Source organism: Harpia harpyja, chromosome 1, assembly GCF_026419915.1.
Source record: "Harpia harpyja isolate bHarHar1 chromosome 1, bHarHar1 primary haplotype, whole genome shotgun sequence".
In the NCBI taxonomy this organism is placed as follows: Eukaryota; Metazoa; Chordata; class Aves; order Accipitriformes; family Accipitridae; genus Harpia; species Harpia harpyja.
This window is the reverse complement of record NC_068940.1, coordinates 105,705,577-105,728,376: the sequence shown is the minus strand read 5'-3', so window position 1 is coordinate 105,728,376 and position 22,800 is coordinate 105,705,577. Positions and strand designations below refer to the sequence as shown.

At 44.6% G+C, this 22,800-nt stretch overlaps 1 protein-coding gene across 5 annotated transcripts in view; it reads right to left on the bottom strand.

The window, feature by feature from the left end:
* Nucleotides 1-4,637, bottom strand: part of NKTR (natural killer cell triggering receptor) — a 45,452-nt gene extending 40,815 nt beyond the window's left edge. For 4 of the 5 annotated variants that reach the window (XM_052808000.1, XM_052808027.1, XM_052808016.1 and 1 more), the window contains exons 1-2: nt 4,563-4,637; nt 4,098-4,194 (exon numbers count right to left, since the gene is read on the bottom strand). In XM_052808000.1, coding sequence (XP_052663960.1) covers nt 4,098-4,155 — 58 coding nt within the window. In that variant the 5' untranslated portion in view covers nt 4,156-4,194; nt 4,563-4,637. Of the gene's footprint in view, nt 1-4,097; nt 4,262-4,562 lie in introns of those variants that run through there. The other variant, XM_052808007.1, reaches the window with a different exon arrangement.
* Between the last annotated feature and the right edge of the window lie 18,163 nt (nt 4,638-22,800).

Genomic DNA, 22,800 nt, shown 5'->3' with positions numbered 1-22,800 from the left:
CTGAGCTGTATCTATAAAGTCTTGACACATTAACACTCTGTCAATGCTTCCTTACCCCACCTTACACTCTTTACAAGGGAAGCCTCCGTAAACTTCTTTCCCCAGCTCTCTACTAAGCCCAGTCTTCCACAACTACCACCTGAAGCACCCTCAATTCCAATCTTCCATGATCTCCACAAAAGCAAACATATTTCAGTATTGTACAGAACAAAAATCTACTTTCTTCAGTTTCACAGAGATGGAAGTGAGAGACTACCCTTGGTCTTCTCCTAGCAGAAGAGGCTGATCAGTTTGCTCTTCCATTTACTTATCCAATTTGTTGCAGACCTTAAGGTAAGTCTTCAGAGTATTTCATTCTGCACTGACAACAGTAGTTCTGTATCATGGATTACAATTTTTATTAAACCAGCTCCCTCCAAATCTGTACCTTAGCTCCCTCACACACCCATAGGGGTCCCCCCTCAGCTCCTATTGTACTGCACTCTACTGGATTGCCATTCGGTTGATGGACAGAGTCAAAGTGCTGATCTATTTTCTGCCAATCTACAACTTTTTGCCTTCAAAGGGCTAAAAGTTAATGGGAAGCCAGTTGAGAACAGTTTCTGTCCTCAGGAAGCGTAACAAAAAACCCCGTGAGGCATCCCTGGTTCTACTAGTGCAGGCACAGTACTACAATGATTTTTGCAGTGGAGCTTATTTTGCATAAATTCATAGAAGCTGAAATCCCCCCCCAAAACCCAAACTTTAGGTAAAAGAGACTGGAAGGAGAGAAGTAATGAAAGAATAGACAACTGATAAGGGAAGGGACATACCCCAGGAAGGAAAGAAACTGAAGCAGAATGAAAAAGTGAGCAAGGGGTCAAACAGTAACAGAAGACAGGAGAAAAAAAAGTAAAAAAAAAAAAACCCCAAAAACCCAGAAACAAACCACCCAAACATGGGAAGAAGGAAAATTCTTCTGTGAATGAGAAATGAGTAAAGATAACATACTTTACGATGGATAAAGCCAGTCAGGGGAGTGGGGGAGTGAGAAGGGGAGATGTGTGAAGAAAATCTTGGATGGCCACATGAACTGCTACAGCAGCAGACTATGTATGTGACACCCTAGTCAGACATCTGTTCTAGTTACCACAGTACCTGGAAGACTGAAGCCCCACACAGATTTTGCATCACAGAGTAAAGCCAGAATTATTTAAACAGGCACCTGCTGCCATCCCTAAGTTCCTGGAATATTGCAAGTAGTTTACTCCCATGTGCGTGCTGTACGTGTCCAAATCCAATGGTAGGGGGGACCCAAAAGAAGGGAGAGGTGCTGTCTGTGCTAGTATCAAAATAAATGCTAATTCCTGATTTATTCTCCATTTACTCTTTAAAAATTATGAGCCACAACGTGCATTCATTAAAAAATGCTTAACAGGCAACTTACTCAAAGCAGCCTAAATTTAGACACAGACACAAAGCCTACAAAGTTTACTCCACTGCAAGAGGCACATACAAGCAGGCATCAAGTTTTATTCCAAGATTCTGTAGATAAAATTAAAATATGGACAGAAAAGCTGTAATAAAGCTTCTGAAAGCACAACCAAAGCTACAACTTTCACTCCTGTATTTTCCAAGGGATCTAGTTAAAGAGTAAAACTAATTCAAACTCTGCAGTCCGCTCCCCCCCCATATGCACACACACCACCTTCTGCTGCTCCTTTTCATCTAGTCTGTGCACTGATCTCTTATTTTTAATTGCTACAGGTGTTTCAACAAACATTGGATAAGCAAAGTCTGTAAAGGGAAAGCTAAGAGTTGGCAGCTGCGTCGGGGAACATTTTTGGACTCCAAGCAACCTACACTGTTTAAAATGACACAGTTTTGTATTCTGCAGGCAAGGAGATGTCTCCAGTACTGCGAGAGGCACGTTCTCTTATTCTCTGCATTTTGCGGCGAGATGTTAGTTCAGCTTCTCAGTGTAAACAGGGTGGGGGCAATGTCTTATTTCTTGGCTAGCAGCAAAATGCAGGATTGCTCTTTTCCCCAGTTCTTTCTCCTTACATCTAATAAAAATGAACAAGCAGATCAGCTTATTGTATTGAAGTCAACTAAGCAAAATGTTAATTTGGAAATCTGCTGGCAGTTTAAAAGTTAATACCTCACTAGTATCAGCAGAAGAGTACATCTCTCAGAGTTAGTGCTTCATGTCATCTGGAAGCACTGCTTTATCATTCACACTTGATTCAGCTTTTGAAGGTCACCTTACAGCTAAAAGAGCAACGTTTAAGCTTTTTAAGTATAACCTTAAATCCCAAGACATAATTGCATAGTGAATTAATAAACAGACACTAGACTAAAGTAGTATAACCAGATCACACACAAGTCCCCACACCAACATTTTAAAAATTGGCACGTTTTCCTGCAAAAATACAAGTCATTAGTCAGGTGCAATAAAAACAGCAGGGCTCTGAATTTGATATACAGCTGTGAGATTACTGTTATTTTAAAGAGAAAATAAATACAGACAGCCCGAACAGAGCCAAAGCCCTGTGTCTACTCTAGGTAACCAAAGCTCTGCACCACCAAGAACACTAACACTGCAATTCCTCTCTGACACCGCTATCAGTCATCAAACCCAAGTAGATGTGAGGGAAAACAAGGTTATCCACTTTCACTCGTGATGCACAGCACAGGGCTGAGGAGGGGACAAGGCAGGCGACAAGAGGTATTATGAAATGGGAGCAGGAACATGTGCATAAAGAAAGAGCAGAAGAAAAGAGCGCAGGGAGAGATTCTTCAGATGGAGAGTCAAAAGTAAAAAAACCTAACAAAGATTAAAAGCAAACTAGATGAAGAACGAATTGTCTTTGCTATAAATCAATCCCATCAAACTACAATTCCTAAACTGGAAACCTACCCAAACATTTTTAGTAGTCTCATCCCATAGTAAATCTGAATTTAAAGGAACAGAAAAATGTTAAAACTCCATTTACAGTAACATTTTTTTCTCTTCAATAAAAGTATTCAGAAAAGGCACTGTTAATTAAAATAACTCCAACAGGAGTTAAAATAGCAACAGATTTATAGATATGCCCTATCAGGTCACTGAAGTTAGAATTGAACCTTTCTTTTGAAATTTTGCTGAAAATAAAAAGCAAGCCAAACGGGTCACAGCTACCTTTTGAATGCAACTGAAATTTGAAAATGCAGAGATATAAACTCTTATTTCAAAGGCTTTCAGAGAAACATTGAAGCAGAAAATGAAAGTGAAAGCATAATGAAGCCATCACATTTATTCATTTTTCTGAGAGACAAATAGTAGCTATATAAAGCACCGAGTATATGCAAGACAACTAATATACATCGATAAATTCATGTTCAAAAAAGATGGGTAAGTAAATCTGTACGACCATTTTTACAGAGTGGGGAAAACAGAAGAGGGAATCAAGTAGCTATTCCAGGATTAAAACTCACAGTCTGCCACTTACAGGCGATTACACTTCCCATCGGGAAAATAGAAGTTAAGAGATGGATTTATTTTAATTATTATTTTTTTAAACAGGCCACCTGGTGAGATATTCTATGCTTCTACAGTCAATTCTCCATTTACATTCACAAGACTCATTTTGAGCCGGAGGAGGAAAGATTTAGACCAGACGACCTCCTGAGGTCCCTTTCCAGTTTTAATTACTGTTATGATTAAAAATACTTCTGGGAGTACCTCTCCAGTTTCCTCACAACTTGCCCCAATTTTCCATAGTTTATACAACTGTAAAGGTATAATACACAACAGGATACAGTTCTAATACAGGACGCTTTTTATCTTCAGAACAGTGTTAGCTGGCCTCACTGAACCTCTCTCTTCACGTATGCAAATAAAAATCAAACTCAAGAGAGAATAAAAAGCATCCGGCACCCTAGTAAACATCAGAAGTTACTAAAAACTAACTCGGAAATAACGCATCAGCAGCTAAACTCATCGCTAACGCCTTGAGCCAATTATTAAGGCAAAAAATGTGGTTAAAAAAAAAAAAAAAGAAACAACACAACAAAAAAACCAAAAAAACCCCACAACGCTCGAGAGGAATGCTTGTGTCAAGAGACGCAATCCTTACCTGGTTCCCGGTTGATTTCTATCTCGAAGAAGCACTGGGGCCGGTCCTGCACCCCCATGGCCGCGGGCAGCCCCCCCCGGCCCCTCGTCCTCGCCACCTGGACACAAAGAAGAGTCGCCCCGGGGAGCAGCCGCGCACCGCCGGATCCCGGCCGAGCTTCCCTCCCTCCCTACCGAAGGGTAAAATTACACCGCCGCGGAGCTGCCAGAAACTCCCGGCGACACCTTCCTCCTCCTCCTCCAACCCCCGGCGGGTGCCTGAGGGCGGGCGGCGGGGCTCCGGGAGGAGGCCGGCGGGGGAAATTCACCCTGAGGAGAATTTGTTCCTCTCACAAAACAGCCCAGATGGGGGGAGGGAAGGGGAAGGGGGGGGGGGGTAAGCCCCGTCAGCGTTGCCCGCCTTGCTCATCCCCGGGGAGGAGGAGGAGGAGGAGGAAGGGGGGGGCGGCAGCGGCCGCGGCCTTACCTGGCAGCTCCGGCGCTTTGTTCCCTCGCCTCGCCCCCCCCTCAGCCCCCCCCCACCCCCCGCCAGGAGGCGCCGCCGGAGCCGCCGGCCCCGAACGCCATTAACCGACCGACTCAATGGCCCGTCCGCCCGCCCCGCCCCGCCCCGGCGCGGCCCCGCCTCTCTCGCTCCGCCTTCGCCCCGCCTCCCCCCGCCCCCCCCCCCCCCTCCCTCAGCGCTTTCCCGCCGCGCTGTGTGGGGGGGAGAGCGGGCGAGTCAGGCGGGTTCGCCTCAGGGCCGGCGGCTCCGCTCCTTCCTCAGCGCGGCGGGACGAGCCTCCTCCGTCCCTTTTGCCGTGGCGAGGGGACAAGCCCGGGGAGGAGGAAGGTGTTTTACAGAATAAACAACATGGTGAACCCCCGTAGGGGGGCATCCCCCCACCTCACCTCACTTCACCTCACCGCCCTCATGCCCGTGCTGCTGAGCGACCTTCCCCCCCCCCCGCGGTGCTTCACCCTTTTAGTTTGAGAAGCCTGAGCGGTTTTGGAGAGATTTCTCCCTCTGAAGGGAAAATATTTCGGGGAGAACAAAAAAAGAAAAAAATCTCAGAAGGTTTTGCATGGGAAAGTGTTCACCGCGTCAGGGCTGTGGTAGGACCGCTCTGGTTCTCCTCTGGCGTGAAAACAAGGCCGCTGCAGGGGCCAGCCTGGGATGATCCTGTGCCGTGCTGAGCCCCAGCCCTGTGTAAACTTACCCAGCCGTGGCTTAGGAGCCCAAGAAGATTTAAATCAAAGGACTTTTAATTACTGCAGCAGGCCATAGGTTATTTTTTCCGAGTTTGGGATGCTGGACCATCCCAGAGAGTGCAAGTGGTAACTTCAGCAATCGAAGTGTTAAACTGTTCAGGAAGGAGTATTAAATCTGTAAATTCTCAGCCCGCTACATCCTTCAGGCCAAGTTACTTCACACCGAGGATGTCCAGCAGCTTAAAACGGCTCTTGGAGTAGCCCCTCATATTCGTTTAATTTATGTAATTACTCCTGTAACAGTAACTTTGTTCTCATCTTTACAGAGATGGGTTTTCTGGGAAGGCAGAGGAAGGCAGCACCTCTAGCATGGTATTCAGCCTGCATGGTGAATGGAGTTCAATCCAGCTGGCGGCCGGCCACCAGTGGTGTTCCCCAGGGCTCGGTATTGGGGTCAGTTCTGTTTAATATCTTTATCAATGATCTGGACAAGGGGATCGAGTGCACCCTCAGCAAGTATGCAGATGACACCAAGCTGGGCAGGAGGGTTGATCTGCTGGAGGGCAGGAAGGCTCTACAGAGGGATCTGGACAGGCTGGATCGATGGGCCGAGGCCAATTGTATGAGGTTCAGCAAGGCCAAGTGCCGGGTCCTGCACTTCGGTCACAACAACCCCGTGCAGCGCTACGGGCTTGGGGAAGAGTGGCTGGAAAGCTGCCCGGTGGGAAAGGACCTGGGGTGCTGGCTGACAGCCGGCTGAATATGAGCCAGCAGTGTGCCCAGGTGGCCAAGAAGGCCAACAGCATCCTGGCCTGTATCAGAAACAGTGTGGCCAGCAGGAGCAGGGAGGTGATTGTTCCCCTGTACTGGGCACTGGTGAGGCCGCACCTCAAGTCCTGTGTTCAGTTTTGGCCCCTCACTACAGGAAAGACATCGAAGTGCTGAAGCACATCCAAAGAAGGGCAGCGAAGCTGGTGAAGGGCCTGGAGCACAAGTCTTATGAGGAGCGGCTGAGGGAGCTGGGGTTGTTTAGTCTGGAGAAAAGGAGGCTGAGGGGAGACCTTATCGCTCTACAACTACCTGAAAGGAGGGTGTAGTGAGGTGGGGGTCAGTCTCTTCTCCCAAGTAACAAGCGATAGGACGAGAGGAAATGGCCTCAAGTTGCACCAGGGGAGGTTTAGATTGGAAAATTAGGAAAAAATTCTTCACTGGAAGGGTTATCAAGCATTGGAACAGGCTGCCCAGAGAAGTGGTGGAGTTGCCATCCCCCGAGGTATTTAAAAGAAATATAGATGTGGCACTTAGGGACGTGGTTCCGTGGTGGACTTGACAGTGCTAGGTTAATGGTTGGACTGGATGATCTTAAAGGTTTTTTCCAAGCTAAACAATTCTATGATTCTATGATTCTATACACTGTGCCATCCCTACAGCCCTTACATAGTCTCCAGCTACACCGCAGCCTCACCACTTGGTGCAAAAAAATGTCTTTTATTACTTCCAAAAAGAAGTTTTTTCACTTTCTAAGCAGTGAGGACACTCTTACTCAGTCACTACCCAAGAAGCAAACCGTTTTGGAATGTTTTCCAAAAGTTGTACAAACCAGAACTCATTGCAGTAATTTTACCTGGCAGCAGTATCTGCGGTTACGTCCTTGTCTGAGGAGAAATTCGGAGGTCTCAGATTAAAAACAAAATGTGCTGAGAATAAAGAGTAGCAATAGTGAAATCAAAGGATATTTTAGAAGTTAGGAATGCAGCAAAGAGGGATTGTTTTAGATGTAATTTATGTATAGCTTTAATGGCTACTGTCACTATAGTATTTGAGCATCTCATGAAGTTTTAACAGCCAGATTCTGTCATTCTTTATTATGTCCAATATGTCTAATAACACGTGATTGTCCCTAAGGAAGCCTGTCTCTGGAGTTGTCACAGAGATTTGCTGGTCCTTTGGGGATACTTGCATGGTAAGCTATCACACAACGTGTAAAAAAGATAGCACAGTCTGGCCCTAAATTATTTAGCTCTGAAATGCTCTTGCAAAGTAGAAGGTTATTATTTGCCTCACTTTAGAACGGTAAACTGAGAAACCTACCGAGAAATTGAGTTACAGAAGGTCCACAGGAATTCCTTTCCAAAATTAAAATTTGAAAACACATCTCCTTGGTTTCCTTAATCTTCCCAAACAATAAATATATGTTTGGGTTTTTATGGTTATGCATTTTTTTCCTCCCGAGCTGAAATAAAATATTAATTCCCTTTTACCTGCAGTCTCTTGCTTTTCTGTTTTCAGAACATGAACTTGCTAAAGGCAGATGAGCAAATAAATAAGCAAAAGTCTCAAAAAAGACATGGAAACATGCTACGTGCTCTTCATGCAAGTAGCAAAGATTGTGAGCAATAAAAAAAAAGTTAATTTCAAGCCCTGATTATTTTAATAAAGAAGCAAATTAGAAAGAAGTTATGATCCCCTGGGAGATAAGCTCTTAAGATCATCTCTAGGACTAGAGCTGATATATATACAGCTTGGTGGAAGAAAGACATACCAAAAAAAAAGTTTCCAAAGCACATCTGAGGCCAGTCTTTTGAAACATGAAACATTTAGTTACAAATGAAGATTCTTCCCAGTGTTGCGATCTGGGAAGTGCTGCAGATGCTGTTCTGGTAACATCCTGTGCCCATTGAAACCAGTGACAAAGTCCCCATTGATTTCAGTGACTATCGATGTAGGCTGTTTGAGGGGGATTAAGGTCTGCGTGGCAAAGCAGTATAGTTATGAATAATTGCTTTTGTATAATACTAGTTTTTGATAAGCCATAAATTTGTGAAACGCCCCCTTTTATAGACTAAAATTTTCCCAGCTATGTTCCAATCCTATAGGCAACTTTTGCACGCACCAAGATCAGCAGATCCAACTTTATTCTCTCTCAGATCAGCTTTAGAGGTTTCTTAGGGGTATATTTTGTGCCCAAGAATTCACGTTGACAAACCTTGGCTAAAAGTTGCATTCTTTTCTGAGATAGAGCATGCTTGGCTACAGGAGTTCGAAAAGTAGGAGGGTGCAAAAGCCACTGCTGAGCAGTTACGCAACCTACGTGCACATCAGGGTAAAACTGCTTAAATTAGGACACAGTCTTTATTTTCCAAAGTGTCTTTGCCCCTATAAATATTAGTTTACATGTGGCCATGAAAGGTTGAAACAACCAGCTTTTGTTCAGGTATTTATAGAGGCTTTTCCTTATCTTCTTGCAAATTCCATACACAGAAGCTGAGTCTGAAATTGAAAACAAGCTTTTTTTATGAGCAACAAGTTGTTTGTCAGTTCTTTCTCATGCTATTTTATATGTTGCCACTGCAGTTCCATTTTATTTGTCAACTGCAATACTATACAGGGCGTAGCGTCCAAAAAACCTCTGGTCTGCTCCTTGGGTGCTGAATATTTTCTTACCTACTTTTGTGATGAGTTAGATAAGGAGGAGAATGAATTTTCAACATGGCTTTTCATTATCTAGGGCGTTTGGGTGCTCAAAATACTCCTGTGAGACAAATTCACGGCTGCTTATTCGAGATCTCGCTCTAGCTGCTCTGCGCAGATTCTGATCTGGCGCGAACGGATGTGAAGTGTTGACACCAGGAGAAGAAGTGACTCAGAACTGTTCACGAGGGTCACTGAAATTTTGAACATTGAGAGACGGTGGATAAAAGAGCCAGAAAATTCTACAGTTAAATTTAAAAACTTGTGTTACTGAAGAACAGACAAGCACCTGAAGTGTTTCCTTCTAATCGTTCAGTCATGCAAAGCCATTTCTTCAGTATTTTTTCTGAAGAATAAATATTGCAGACCAGAATAACTGAAAAAGGTCTTTAATTATGAAAAGCCTCACTGCTGAGCAAACAAGAAGTTAAAAGTGAAAAGCCGACAGGCAGTTATCTGTTAAGCAAACTTAAACAGTGAAAAGGTGCTTAATTAAAAAATACCCATGTCAGCATTTGAGCATGGAGTTCAGAGTGTTAAAGGGAAGTAAATGGCTTAGGGATAAGGAATAAACAATAAAATCTGTCAGCTCTAGGCTGCTGATCAAAATCCACACCATGGCAGTAACATCTGACATTTTTCCACACGTTGAATGCCAAGTTGTTGAAGATCTGTGCGTGGCTAGCAAGAAGCTCCTGTCCACATTACCAAAAACTTAAAACTCTGGGCTTTTATAGAGCCTTGGAAGCAGTTAATGTTTGCTATTTTGACAGGACTAAGTAAACTGGGAACTAAAGGACATCAAGAGGAGAATGTTCCAAGTGCAGCAGGAGATTTGGGGGCTTAGGCAGGTAGACTATCACTAGTGCCTGCCTTCGAGAGTAGCTTTCCCATTTGGCACCGTGCATTAACAGCTACTCAACGAGCCTGTGAAGGTTACTCAAGAAAAAATCTGTTATTCGGCTGCCCCAGAGTCCAGTGCGTGAGCAGTCCAGCAAGCCCATAGAAATGGAAAGCCGGATCTTTTGAAATCACTCTTTCACCGAACATGAACATTAGGTAAAAGTAAAGAAAGATTATATTTACTGTTATTAACATACTAACAACGTCATTAATAACTTCATAGAGACAGGCACAGCAGTAAAATAAAACCAGGTTATAGCCACCCATATGCTGAGCAAGCTCCAATAAACTTCCCTCTCTTTTGCTCCCTGACAAACTCTTAGGACACTTACACAGCTGTCCCATAGCTGAAATTCATAGCTGAAACTTTTGTCCTAGGACTTGCTTCTGCTGAAAAGGAGGATTGGTATGGGGACACACGTGTCCTCGTACAGGTTATAGGGATATTTGTAACCTCACACATCCAAACACTCCCTGCAGTTCTCTTCATTCACGCTTCCCCTTCCCCAGGGATTTCCTGTGAACTATAACCCAATTAATACCTGAACCGTTAACACACTTCCTAAAGGATTACTGAGCTTTCCTTCATCCTGCCCTAAAGCTTTAGGAGTTTTTCCATGCCTGGCAGGAGTAGGTGGAGCCATCTGCTATCCAGGCAGTAAACAGAATTTTTTAATGATTGTCCCAGCATGACAGAAATATAAGCAAACCATTAATCCATTATGTGGTAAATTGCTTAGTGGGGCAGGGTATATTCCTGTACGTATAGCTTCTTTAGGCCCTGACACCCATATTTCATGTGAACTAGTATATGGGACTTTAAATGGACACGTGTATGCAGGTTATTACCAGCAGCTTGCTGAGACTAGAAATAAAGTCAGCCAGTTGCTGAGAGGCAGGTCAGGTTTGGGAGACTTGAGGTCTCCTCCTCTAGCTGCCTGTGCTCTCCCTCGATAAATAAACAGCTTCATTCTCTCTGGCTGATACGGCATAAATCTCAATAGTGCCAACATCTCATCCAGAAAACATTCAAAAGCAAATGCTGTCAAGAAACATGAATATGAGTGAGTTCAGAAGCTGGAACATCGTTTAATATAGTTTTCTGTGTAATTCTGCCAGCTGCTCCAGACCGATTCCTACCTCCACAATCTTCCCATCTACCTAGCTGCTTATTTGCTCCCCATCATTAGTATCTGAGTTCTCCCGAAATAATTTTACAAAAATATCTCCATTTCGCTCTTTCACTGCTTGTAGAGAAAGAGGTTGATGATTTTATATTTCCTTAACCAATGAATGTCAGATGTCTGACATGTGGGTTGGTGTATTGTGTAGGTCTCAAGATCACATTTGGCCTGATCCAAACCCCAATGCAATGAATTTTTTTTCCATTTCAGGGGGTAATAGCTCAGGGCTATTGAAAGTGAAGTCTTGCTAGTAGTCAAAACTATTCTTTATCCAAAGGCTGAAGCCTACTTCATATCAGACTTGATTTACCCATTCAATAATACTGAAATTAGGTCAAAAAAAGAGATTATTTTATACAGTATGTAATTAACTGGTGCCATAGGAATGTGCAGAGGTTAATGAGACGATGTCTGGTTTTGCATGTGGAGTCTTGCATGGAAACCAGTGAGTGGGCCACGCTATGTAACAGCAACACAAGTGAGTTTTTACCCTCACAATAAAATTAGACTGTTTGTGTTACCGTGTTCTTGCAGTCTCCCATCTGTTTCTCTGTGCCTGTTGTCTCTTGTCTTGTATTAAATTATGAGCTCTTGGAATGGATGACAACAAAGGTCTTTTGACAACCTGTATCGGTCTTATGTCAGTAAAAGAAATAAGTCAATTTTGCCTAAAAGCCTACCCTTATTCAGAAGTGACACTGAGGTAGGGATTAGAAATAAAAAAACGGTACTGAACAACTAGGAAAAAAAAGGAGAAATCATACATATTGCTGAAGGCAGCTAACTGACCCTGTAAGAAGCTTGGTATGAAATGTAATATCCCCAGGATCACTCTGTTTCAAACTAATATTTAATTAATAGCTTTTTGAGGGGAAAATGGCACAATGATTCCTTTCCCCTAGCTTTTTTTTCTTTCCTTTTTTCTCTGAAGTTTAGTTTACCTTTTTACCTTTGCATTAAAGATGTATAAACCCTAGCTCGACATTCTCACTAAGCACCATCTGAGAACACTCTGTTATGCGGCACAATATGCTTGCAGTGCTTGAAACTGAGCCAGCTCAGGTACTTCAGAGCTTGTTAGTTTTAGCTCAGACAGTTTGGACGTTTCTGCACCGTGGTTGCCAGCAGTGTGGATTGCAGGAAGGTTTGTTAATTCAGCTGTGATGCAAATGTACACAGCCAGCAGAGGTTCAGGGCCATGCCCATGTTGGGGACCACGGAGCAGAGACATCAAAGTAGTTCTGCAGACCAGTCTATCACCAGCCAAGATTCATCAGAGACAATTTGCTGTGCTGAGCCAGAAATAACTTCACGTAGCACTGGTGGGACACCTTGTCACTGTCCTCCCAAATTTACTGTTTCCAGGAGCGTGACATGTGGCACAGAGATGCTTGAGCTGGTTCCAGGCAGAACCAGCTGAGCTCTGGCAGGGCTTTACTAGCCCAGGCTCAGCACCGTTTCAAGGCAGCTGCATCGCTCCTAGACCCAAGCTGGCCCCCGAACAAGTACAGCTCCATTTGTATGCACTGCTGTTTCTGAACCAGTAAATCATATTGAAGCCAAGCTGACTCCACACAAAGTCATCTCAGGTACATCTAAATCCAGACAGCTGGCAGTGCTTTAAAAATAAAGAATTCAAGTCAAAACGCAAAGGTAACTGGGTGAAATGTAGCAGCCCCCGCGAGCTAGGAGGTCAAACTAATTGATACAGCACTTTGTTCTGGTGTTAGAGCTGTGAATCTGCAGCTGAGGCTCCAAAGCAGAGCGATGATAATAGCAAGAACAGTGCCAGTAAGGAAAAAAGCTGAGTGGTTGGCAGAGCCATGGCTGCAGCGGGGTGGGTAATTCTCAGCAGATCTGAGTAGGCAAAAAGGAACAGCTACCTGGCCCTGAACTTGGGGGAAGACCGGACAATCTGGAAACAAAAGACGGCACAGAAAAATTCTGGCCTGTGCATACGGGCAAAATCGCTGGGATGAGGGAGAGGGATGGATTCATGCAGGGAGTTCCTGCAAAGAAGTGGGAGGTTTCTATAGGAGGAACTTGCTGGGGAATGAGAGATTGCCAGAAGTCCTCGATTGGCACAGTGAGTTTGGAGAACAGTATTAATAAAATATGCAGTGCCTCCTGGTAACAGCATTAGTAATAACCATCAAGATTAATGTTAATGTCGATATAAATAAAGCTATATGCAATTATGATCAGCTAAGATCAGGAAGATATTATTTTTCTGGATTGCACAATTAAGTGCATTGTGTGCACTTACAGACAGAGAAGGTTGGGAGGGGAGGATTTACATTGTCTTCTGAAACATTCCACACTGACCACTGTCAGAGACAGGATACTACATCGGTCTGTTTGGGAATGACAATTTCTCTTTTCTGCAACAACCGCAAAATATTTGTGCTGGGAGTTCAGAGCTTTGGCCTCACTTAATTCGATACTAAAAGATCTTGGTGGACAGAGATATATAAAACTGCCAGCATGATCTACTGAGAATCTTGTTTATGCCTCTGCATAGGAAGAGTTTGTCTTGTGATAAGGCAGGAGCTTAAAGTAAAACCTGAATGTAAACATATAAATAAAATGGTTTGGTATTTACTTTAGACTCTAAATTCTAGCTCCCAAAATATAAATAAATGCCTTGGTATTTACTCTAGCTCCCACTTGAAATGCAGGCTAGAATACCATAGGTTTGTTCTAGTTTAGTGGCATGCTAATAATTGCAGATATATATGGTCAATTGTGCTGGCATATTTGTTTAATGGATTGCAATTGTTGCTATAAACAAATGGTAATTGCTTGGGATTTAAAATATACTGTAATTGCACTTTTAACATTGAACTTTTGTGATATAAAGACAGTAATTGCGGCATCTTTCAGTTCAACTGGTTTAAAATATGTGGGCAAGGGCAGTTTTGCAATGAAGACCAAGAGAAATAGGAGAATGCTTTAAGTCAGGGAGCAGCTAGCCTCCAGTCCTGCTCCCCTTACAGCGCACAGCAAAACTTCCCTCCCAGTACAAGAAATTTGGACTGGCCACATACAAAACCACACAGAGTCTTCAAGTTTCTGCACATAAATCAAGACTTCTGTTGGTATAAGCAGAGAGGATTTGCTGGCAGGGGGGAAAAGAGGAGAAGGCTATTAATCCTGATGCCAACTTTGCACGATGGGAGTGTGGGCAAGGCTGCCAACCCCATCCCACTCCATGGCTCCAGCTGCAGCGAAAGTATAGGCAGAAGTCTCCCCGAGCACTAACCTTTCCATTGCTCAGCCTAGGTTTTATGTGAGTAAATAGCCTTTACCTTATACCCTTTGTTCTGATACATCTGAAGCATCCATGAGGGGAGATGGCGGCTCCTCCTAACTTTCTGCACTGAATTGAACTCATCTCATAGTTAAGTTTCCTAAAACAGATAAGCCCCTCTAATGACTCTCTGCCTTTCACTGGCACCTATGGCATTTATCTGACCCTGAATAAACAACCTAAACCAGCAGAAAACTGCCAAAACAAACAAACAAAAAAGACAAAAACAAACCACAAAACTAAGACCCCCTCCAAACAGATATTTTTTTGCTGATCTAATGAGCTAGGAATGAAGGAGGAGAGAGCAGGACCACCAGACCACCACTTTTGGCAGCAGCAAGCTGCTAGAGGCACAGGAATTCCATAAAACTTCACCTATAGGTACCTCAGGTAGGTTAAGTAGGATGAACCTGAACCACAAAGGTGTCATCTAGGTGAGGTATCCTGTACCTACAGCTTGGCAAAGGTATCCTGGCCAACTTGTGTGCATCTGTCAGTCAAAGAAAAATAAATGTTGCTGTTCTGATGGAGGATTATAGATCAGCTGGGAAATCAGTTGTCTTACACTCTGCTACACCCTATTAGTTTTAGTCCTGGTGCTCAAATCTGTCAAGTATTTATCTGGGGTAACTGCCTGGCCTTTGTGAGATTAATAATGAATAACTAAGCTTTTTACTGTCACAATAATAATGAAGTATTAATGGTGAATTAAGGAACAGAATGAGAGAAAATCCAGCCATGCAGCCATTGCTGCCAGTTAGCATCTAACTAGATAGCCAGATGTGGAAGCATTAATGTATCTGGGTAAATGAAGGAGTGATTATAATCACACAGTGTCTATAAACATAAATCAAGATCAATAAAAACACTGGCTGCACAGATTCAGCCTCATGTTCTGAGGGTGGAATCAGCGGCTTTAAGGCTACAGAACTTAATTTCCTCATCACCTGGTATCTTTAGCATCCTACTTGTATATCCTAAAAATGCTTCGATATCTTCCTGTGCCAGTGGTTGCACTGAATTCCTGAACGTTCGTACATGTATTCCCGGAGAAGAAACATTTAACTGCATCAAGGATGGAGTCGAAAAGAAAAAAAAAACTTTACAAGTAAAAAAACCTGTAACTCAGAATTACCCATTTAAAGTTCAATTTATAATGGAAAGCCACAAAAAAATCTATAAATCTAGTTGTTATAAGCTAATCGAGAAAGAGCTAGGAACCTATATTCCTGGGCTTTTAGATCTGGACTGCACAAGAAAATGTTTTTTCCACATTCTGTAAAGTTGAGCTTCAGTGCTACTGGCCAGCATCTGCAGAGCTGGCCAAATTGAGGTCTACACACTAGAAAAAGGTTTTGAATATGATTTCTGACCCAAGCATTGGATACACCCGGGTCTGGTTAAAACATATGAGCCAAGGAAAATCATTGGAAAACTTCATTAGAGGGTATTTAATCACATCTCCATGGCCACGTTTTCTTGTGCGTGCCCTGCTGGCATTGACAAGCAAGATGCAGCTGAGTCAGATTCTCCTGGCGCTATAAATGGGAATAAACTGTGTCCCCTAATTCTCAGGTGAAAACAATTCATTTCTTGAAACAACACTGTGTCTCTGCCTTCATTTTCTTCCTATTTTCCCCTCTGCCAGAGCACATCAGTCATTTTCCTTCACTAAAGGCAACCTCTGCTGTTGACTTGTCTCAAACAATCGTAGGATGAACTCGCTGTCCGAAAACACCTTCTCATGTTTGGCTTGACTGAACTGTCACTGACCCATCGCGTGAACTTACTCGCACTCTCTCTCTACACCGTTTTTTTGTTGTCCTGCTTATCGGGAAACGAAAGGGGAAAACATTAAAAATAATGAGCACGTTAGCAACAGTGCCAGGGAACAAACAGCTCGGAGGAAGAGCGGTGAAAAATCATACGCAGCAGAGAAAGCCTCCCAAGATAAATGTGAAGTTTTAGTGCAGCCAGACAGTAATTGCAGTGTTTGCAAAAGTCAGTGTGCATGCACCGCATTATTTACAGCAAACATGGTGTTCAGTTGACACAGCCTGTTCTCTGTTCCTGAGGCCGGTGATTTTCTTTTGTTTTTTTCTCTCCCTATTTGATCCGACTTTCCAAATCATTTTCCCGATGCTTTGGCCTCTTGTTTGCAGTTTTATAGGCTGTTACAAGCACTGTTGATAACTGACATTCTAAAACTGAGACAAGTTGATTAATTCGGATTAGTTGTAACAGGAGTGCTGTAGTGCCACGGTTAGATAAGCTTTACCCTAGAAGGCGGGTTTCAAGTACAAACAATATTTATGAGCGTAGGCATCATTTGCTGAGGGCAGTGAAATGTGGGCTCTTTGGAGGATGACTGAGAAAACAAAATTGAAACCACTTCTGAGCCTGGCTCCCTGACAATCTGGGATTTGTATAAGTGCGAGTGCGTCGTCATTTTCTACATTCTTCCTTGCTTAATACCCACAAAATGTCCTCCTGCTTGGCCAGTATTTGTTCTGCAGCACGCAAGTGATGTGTGGGTATCACTCAGGAAACAGCCCTCTTGATCAGACTACAAAGAGGTCTCAGCTGATGTGGAAGCAAGATGTCAAAGTTTCACTCTGTTCATATTCAGATTTTGGGCTGCAGAAGCAAGTTTTGGCAGAAAAGATACGGTGAAGTATCAATGTGGAATAACAGTAATTTTGAAGGAAATCACGAGATCAGTATAATTTCTGTACTCAAGGGATTTTTTTCCCAAGAAAATCTACTTATGAGTGGTTTAACCTGTGTTATTTCATTGTTCGGGGCATATTTCTCATGCATTGTTTTGCATGTCTTTATTAAGACGAGTCACTCTGTAAACCTGATGCAAGGCTTCTCCTTTTCCCCATCAGCAGAGGTATTAACTGGGTAGCAGATGACTCACCTTCTCCTGATGCATCACTCCCAGTGTACATCTGTGATGCCATCATCTCCAGAGTCCAACCGCAAATAATCCTAAAATTGAATTAAAGTCTACGAGATTTTTAAAGCAAAGAAGGTTGAGGTGCTTTTTTTAAATGCTTTTAAGGATTCATATTTTTGCTCTACTCTCCTGTTATGAGATCTACAAATTACCTTTGTTTTGGAAAGTAAGCTGAAATTTCCCCGTTTCCCATTATTCCAGAATTTTGAACCTTAAAACCTCATATTTCACAGGTCATGGTAAAATCGAGGAAGATGATCACAGTGCTCAAAATAAGCTATGTAAGCTCCTTTCTTCTCTCTAAATATTGGATGAAGAACTGTCTAATTTTCAGACCACCTCCCATGTAACTGGAAAGGAGAGGAAAAATCAAATGACTGTTTGACAGAATGGATCTTGCTGATAAGATCCGTAAAGACCGCCTGGGATTTAGGTTTTATAGACTGAAATGGATTGGGCGGGGTGGATGACACGCAGGTTGGGACGAGGGCTTGGCTGGAAAGGGATGCTGCTGGAGAGAAGGCAGCCTCTTCACCTCTCATCCCTGCCACCCCCATAAACTCTTCCCGGGGATGTATATGCATGCAGGGTAGCTCACTAAATGCATTGTATTCTCCCTCATGGTGAAGTATACAGATGCTTCTCATAGGAAAACGCTCCAGGGACACTCAGAAGCTGCTGTTTTTTCTGTCTCATCAGTGAAGGCCTGTAGGTGCCTGCAAATGGATGTGTGCCCAAAACCTGTAGGCATGTTTGGGACAGGTTTAATCTAGCTAAGCCAGGTACGACAGTAAAGGTGGTTTGGTGGCACAGCCTTTTGGTGAAATACAGCAACTGGAGAATACACCCAGAGTCCCTGGTGGGTTTATGTGGTCTGAACCGAAGGCAACATTACTCTATTGCCAGGGTAAATGAAAGCTATGTTGGAAGATACGCACTTCACTACGTGTGTTGCAATCCAGCCTCTAATTGCCGTGAAGCCACACCCCGGGTATGCACCGAATGCTCTCAACGTTGTGTATCTGGTGACGTGTGCTGCTTGACAGGAGGAAGAGGTGACATCTCAAATGCTGCATCCCTCAGGACTGAATGCAGACACACGGGCACGAAGCAGAGGTGGGGTGTGCAGTAACACCGCCGCTGCTCGCTCGCTGGATGTGCAGGGTGCACTACACCATGCAGTATCGGCGTAGCTGCCACAGTCCCTCCTCCCGTGTTAAGCCTGTCCCTAGGATTCATTAAACAGTGGCATATTTGAAGGGATGTTAGCTCTGGTGTTCCTAGCTGATGCTGTCAGACTTAAATTCTCGCTGTAATTATAACTGGCCACTTTTGATACGCTTTTTTAAATTTGCAGTTCTCCATTCCTGTGCATTCAGCATGACTGTGCTACAAGCAGGGTGTATTTACGTGGTGGATGATGTTGTTTCTCTAAAGGGCTAATCCTAGAGATCCTCAGGGGAAAAAGGTTCTTTGAACATTATAAAACTACGTATTTGCCTACTGCTAATTAGGCAAATACAGCCTCCAGTCTGAGTCTTCTTGGAGACTGGGAAGAAGAAAAATACGGTGAAAGCAGGTGGGGAAGGGTTAATAAATGAAATGCAGGCTGTGAAATTGAAATATTCTTTCTGGCTTGGAGATGGTAGGCAAAAGCGCTCATCAAGCACTGAGTCTCTTTATCTGCTATCTGTCAGTGCCACTGGGGACAGCGAGATGCCTGCAAACCAAGGTCATTGCCTCCCCCTTTGAAGTAATGCATTACTACGTACTGGCACAGAGGTAACAGCTGGACCTCCAGCACAGCCAAATCGATCGAGTGACATGAGTCAGGCAAAAAAGCATGGAAAAAGGCAGAAGTATCAGCACCCAAATCCTCAGATACTGAGAGCTAAAACGGATGAGGAAATTATCCAGTCTGACCTCATTTATGATTGGATTGTTTCCCCAATTATTTCTCCGTAGAATCTGTTAACTTGTCATTTAAAGGGGAACTAAAAGCCAGTAACCTACGGATGGTAGGTAAATTAAAACTCCCCCTTTCTGAGTTGGGAATCAGAGGAGAAAATGAAACATTTTTTAGGATCAAACCCTGCAAAGAATTATGCACGTACTTACCTGATGGACTAGATGGACATATCCAAACCAGTAAACAGGGCCAGACACTGGCGTGAACACTTGGCTGTGGGTGTCTATACTGTTCAGTTGTTGGCATTGCTCTTTGTTGTGGCGTTGGCTTGTGCTGACTGACCCAGGCATGGTCTGAGAAGGTCATGGGCCAGCAGCTCTTCCTGGCCAGCAGAAAGAAGAAGCCACCCTGTCATGGGGAAGAAGAACAGGAGCAGAGTCCAGCTGTATATAAACAGGAGTCCTGACATGGTGTTTGATCTCAGGTCAGAGTATGAGCCCTGACCTTTTTTATTTATAGGTATAGCTGTACTCAGTTGGCTTATTTGTGGGCCAAAAAAATGCCTGAGCTTTTAAACTACCTCCTATCAGTGCTTTTTGGATGCCACAGCATTGCCTGAGGAAGAGGAGCAACGATGGCTCTTTGGAGGAAGAACTGACATCACATTCATCCAGAGCTGAGTGTCTTGTTAGCTTCCAAGAAATAGCAAAGCTCTCCAATATCAAGCAGATGTCATCTTTTAAAGTCTGAAGATGCTGTGACTTACAGCGAAGAGGGAGAGGGAATGGAGAGGGAGGCTCTGTGTTAAGGAACACGAAGCTGCAACCAGCTCCCTCGCAGCCTCCACTAACTCCTGGTCAGCTTGAGAGGCTCCTGGCCTGTGTCTGGTCTTAAATGTTAATAAAGCGTGACAAGAGGATGTAAAGAACAAGAGGAGGCTTTCATCAGGGTCTTGCATGCACCACTAAGCTCTACAATCTCCTCCATTCCCCTCAAAAAGGGGTTTTAGCTGCCTGTGCTGGAGGGAGCTCTGATAACAGTTCAGCCACAGCCTTGGGTCAGCCTGCTGCGACACGAGCGTGTGGGAGGACCTGCTGTGAGAAGACCCATTTGGGGTCTCTTTCCCGTATTTCAGGAGCTCCATTTAAGCTCACTCCCTTGCCTGAGAGATGCTTGAGGTTTGGCTGTGCCCTGCCTCGTACCTTGCTGATCCTGACCTGCCGACTTGGCTTCCTGGACCTGCCTTGATGCTATAGACTTGTCTGGCATCTGCTGGACTTTTGGCCGGACTGGGTTACTCTCACTGGACCTGCTCTGCTCTCCTTGCCTGGGTGCTGTGGGACCAAGCCCGTGTTGGGAGGCTCCTGCCACCCTTGGCTCTTGGCTTCCCTTCTGCCGTGGGGCAGCCCCACTCCAGCTGCCTCTCCACAGCTCCTGGATGACCTCCAAACACTGCCGGGGACTCTGGCCAGCCTACAGAGGCAGGTCTTGGCCTTGCAGGCTTCTCTGATGCCTCTGCAGCCACAGTGGTCCCTATCCCTCAACCCCTGAACGGCTCAATGGGGACTGGGCAAGGCTATGGGGTTTACCGATCCGACGTGACTCATCTTGGCCACCTATTCAACAGATTTTAGTTGTTCAATGAACATAACGTCCCAGATCTCAGAGAGGGGCCTGGGTCAGGTCATGCGCTATACTGAATGTCAAAACCCCATATTAAAGGACCCTGAAACTGGTCACTGCTCTGGGTCATTTTTTTGGGGTATCACCACCTCTATGGCTGTGGCTAAGGCTGGAGCCCCAGCTCACAGTACCGCTTACTATCACCCTATGGGGTGGGTGCACCACCCAAACTGCTGCTCTGGTGGACCTGGGGTGTCCCGTAATTTTGTTGCCTCTAAGTTTGCCAACAAAGCCTGGATGTCTACCCAGCCCTGAGCCATCCCAATGACTGCCACTGCTCTCGGTGGGAGGAGCACCCAAAAGGGGCCCATCACCCATAAGATCATTCCCCTCCAGGTCGTCTGTCCTGCCTTATCCTGCACTCCCAGGACCATGCTTCTGCCCCAGGCACAGGATTGACCCCTCAGCCGTGCTCCCAGATGAGTGCAGCGACTGCCAACATCTTTGAAGGGGACGGAAACGCTGCTGCTTCACTGCCCATATGGTTGCCCCATTGGTTTGATCCTAGCAAAGGAAGAGTCTGTTGGGAGCATCTACATGGTGTTGCACCCTGAATTGTTGGCCCTTGAACACCTAAAGGTGAATCTGGCACGTGGGGGATGATGTCTGCACACTGAGCATTTCACACCACCTGCCTCTCCAAAGCTGGACCTTTGCAAGATGTGGGGACAAATGGCGATGGGAAGGGAGGTGGCTGTCACGGCGCTGAGTGCACCAACAGATTCTGCAACCTCCTCCCTGCCCCTCCTAGGGCTTTAGCTGCTGGTGCTCAGGGTCAGCGCTGACAAAGGGCAGCTGTAACCTTGGGTCAGGCTGCTGTGAAACAGCTAAGTTGGAAGAGCGAGCTATGAGAAGTCCTGTCTGGTGTCTTTGCCCATGAACCCTCCGACCCTGGGCTCGAGAGCCGCATTTCAGCAGAAGCCCTTGCCCTTGGTCCTTGCCTGAGCTGGGGTGCAGGTATGGCTCTGCCCTGCCTTGCCGAGCAGTTCTTTCAGCTTCCTGGCAGATGGAAGGAGGAAGATGGAGGTCAGAGTAATATAATAAAAGTAAAGGCTTATTCCCATTCTGCTCATTTAAGTAAGTATTAAAATGGTGGGATACTTTGCCAGTATAAATGCATAGCTGATTATTAATTCCCTTTGCAGAGGCATTGTGTCCTTTAGTCCCTGCTTCACGTGGACCACAAATGGAGTACAGAATGAAACTCTGTTGATGGGACTACATTTAGCAGAAAGCACATCTGGCTTATTGTTTATGCTGTTCAGGCTTTTGAAAGTCAAAGAACGTAGGGCTCCCTGCTGATAAAAATATTGCAAGTTGCTGCTTGACTCGAGGGTGAACACAATGTGAAACCTCCTCAAAGCGGTCGGCAGTATCGGCTTAAAACACTCTCACGGTCCTCCTGCACCGCTCCTTTGGTTGTACCAACGTACCTGTGGGGCTCTGCTCTGAACTGGAGCAGGGAAGTGACAGAGCTTTTACAGAGAAGTAGGTGCATCACCTCCTTTTTCTTGCTCCGTTCTCTGATCTTTCTCATGGCTGTCCTCACCAAAACCATCATGTCAGTGAAGGACAGGAATGAACAGCGGGGTGTGGGAAGACTTCAAGCCAGTTGTGTCACTCTTACATCGTGTGAAACCTGGGCAGAAAGTTAAAAGCTACTGCGAGCTGCCTCGAGGATTAGGCTGCTTTCTTTGTCCTTGGAGTATTAGCTGGGGAGTGAAAGAAGAGGGAGCACAGAGTATGTGGACTTGTTCAGGGTAAAGCAGACAGTGGCGGTGAGACACCGTGCAGCTTGTGTCTTCATGTTGTAGAGTCCTCGTACCTTCCCCTGGAGTGACATTACTGGTTATCGATGAAGTCAGGTTGTTCCTCTGGATAGACTGAGCTGATCCTCTCTGATGGCTGAAGTTTCTGAGTAACAAAATAAGCTGTGAAGCATGCAATGAGAACTAACAAATTGCACTTTTTTCGTAGACTCCAACCTATATTACACCCTGTCAGTATTCTCCATGAACCATTCATTTTTAAACCATTGGTTTAAAATTTAATGATCGCATGCCTTTTTTATCTGATGTCTTGGAAAGTTCA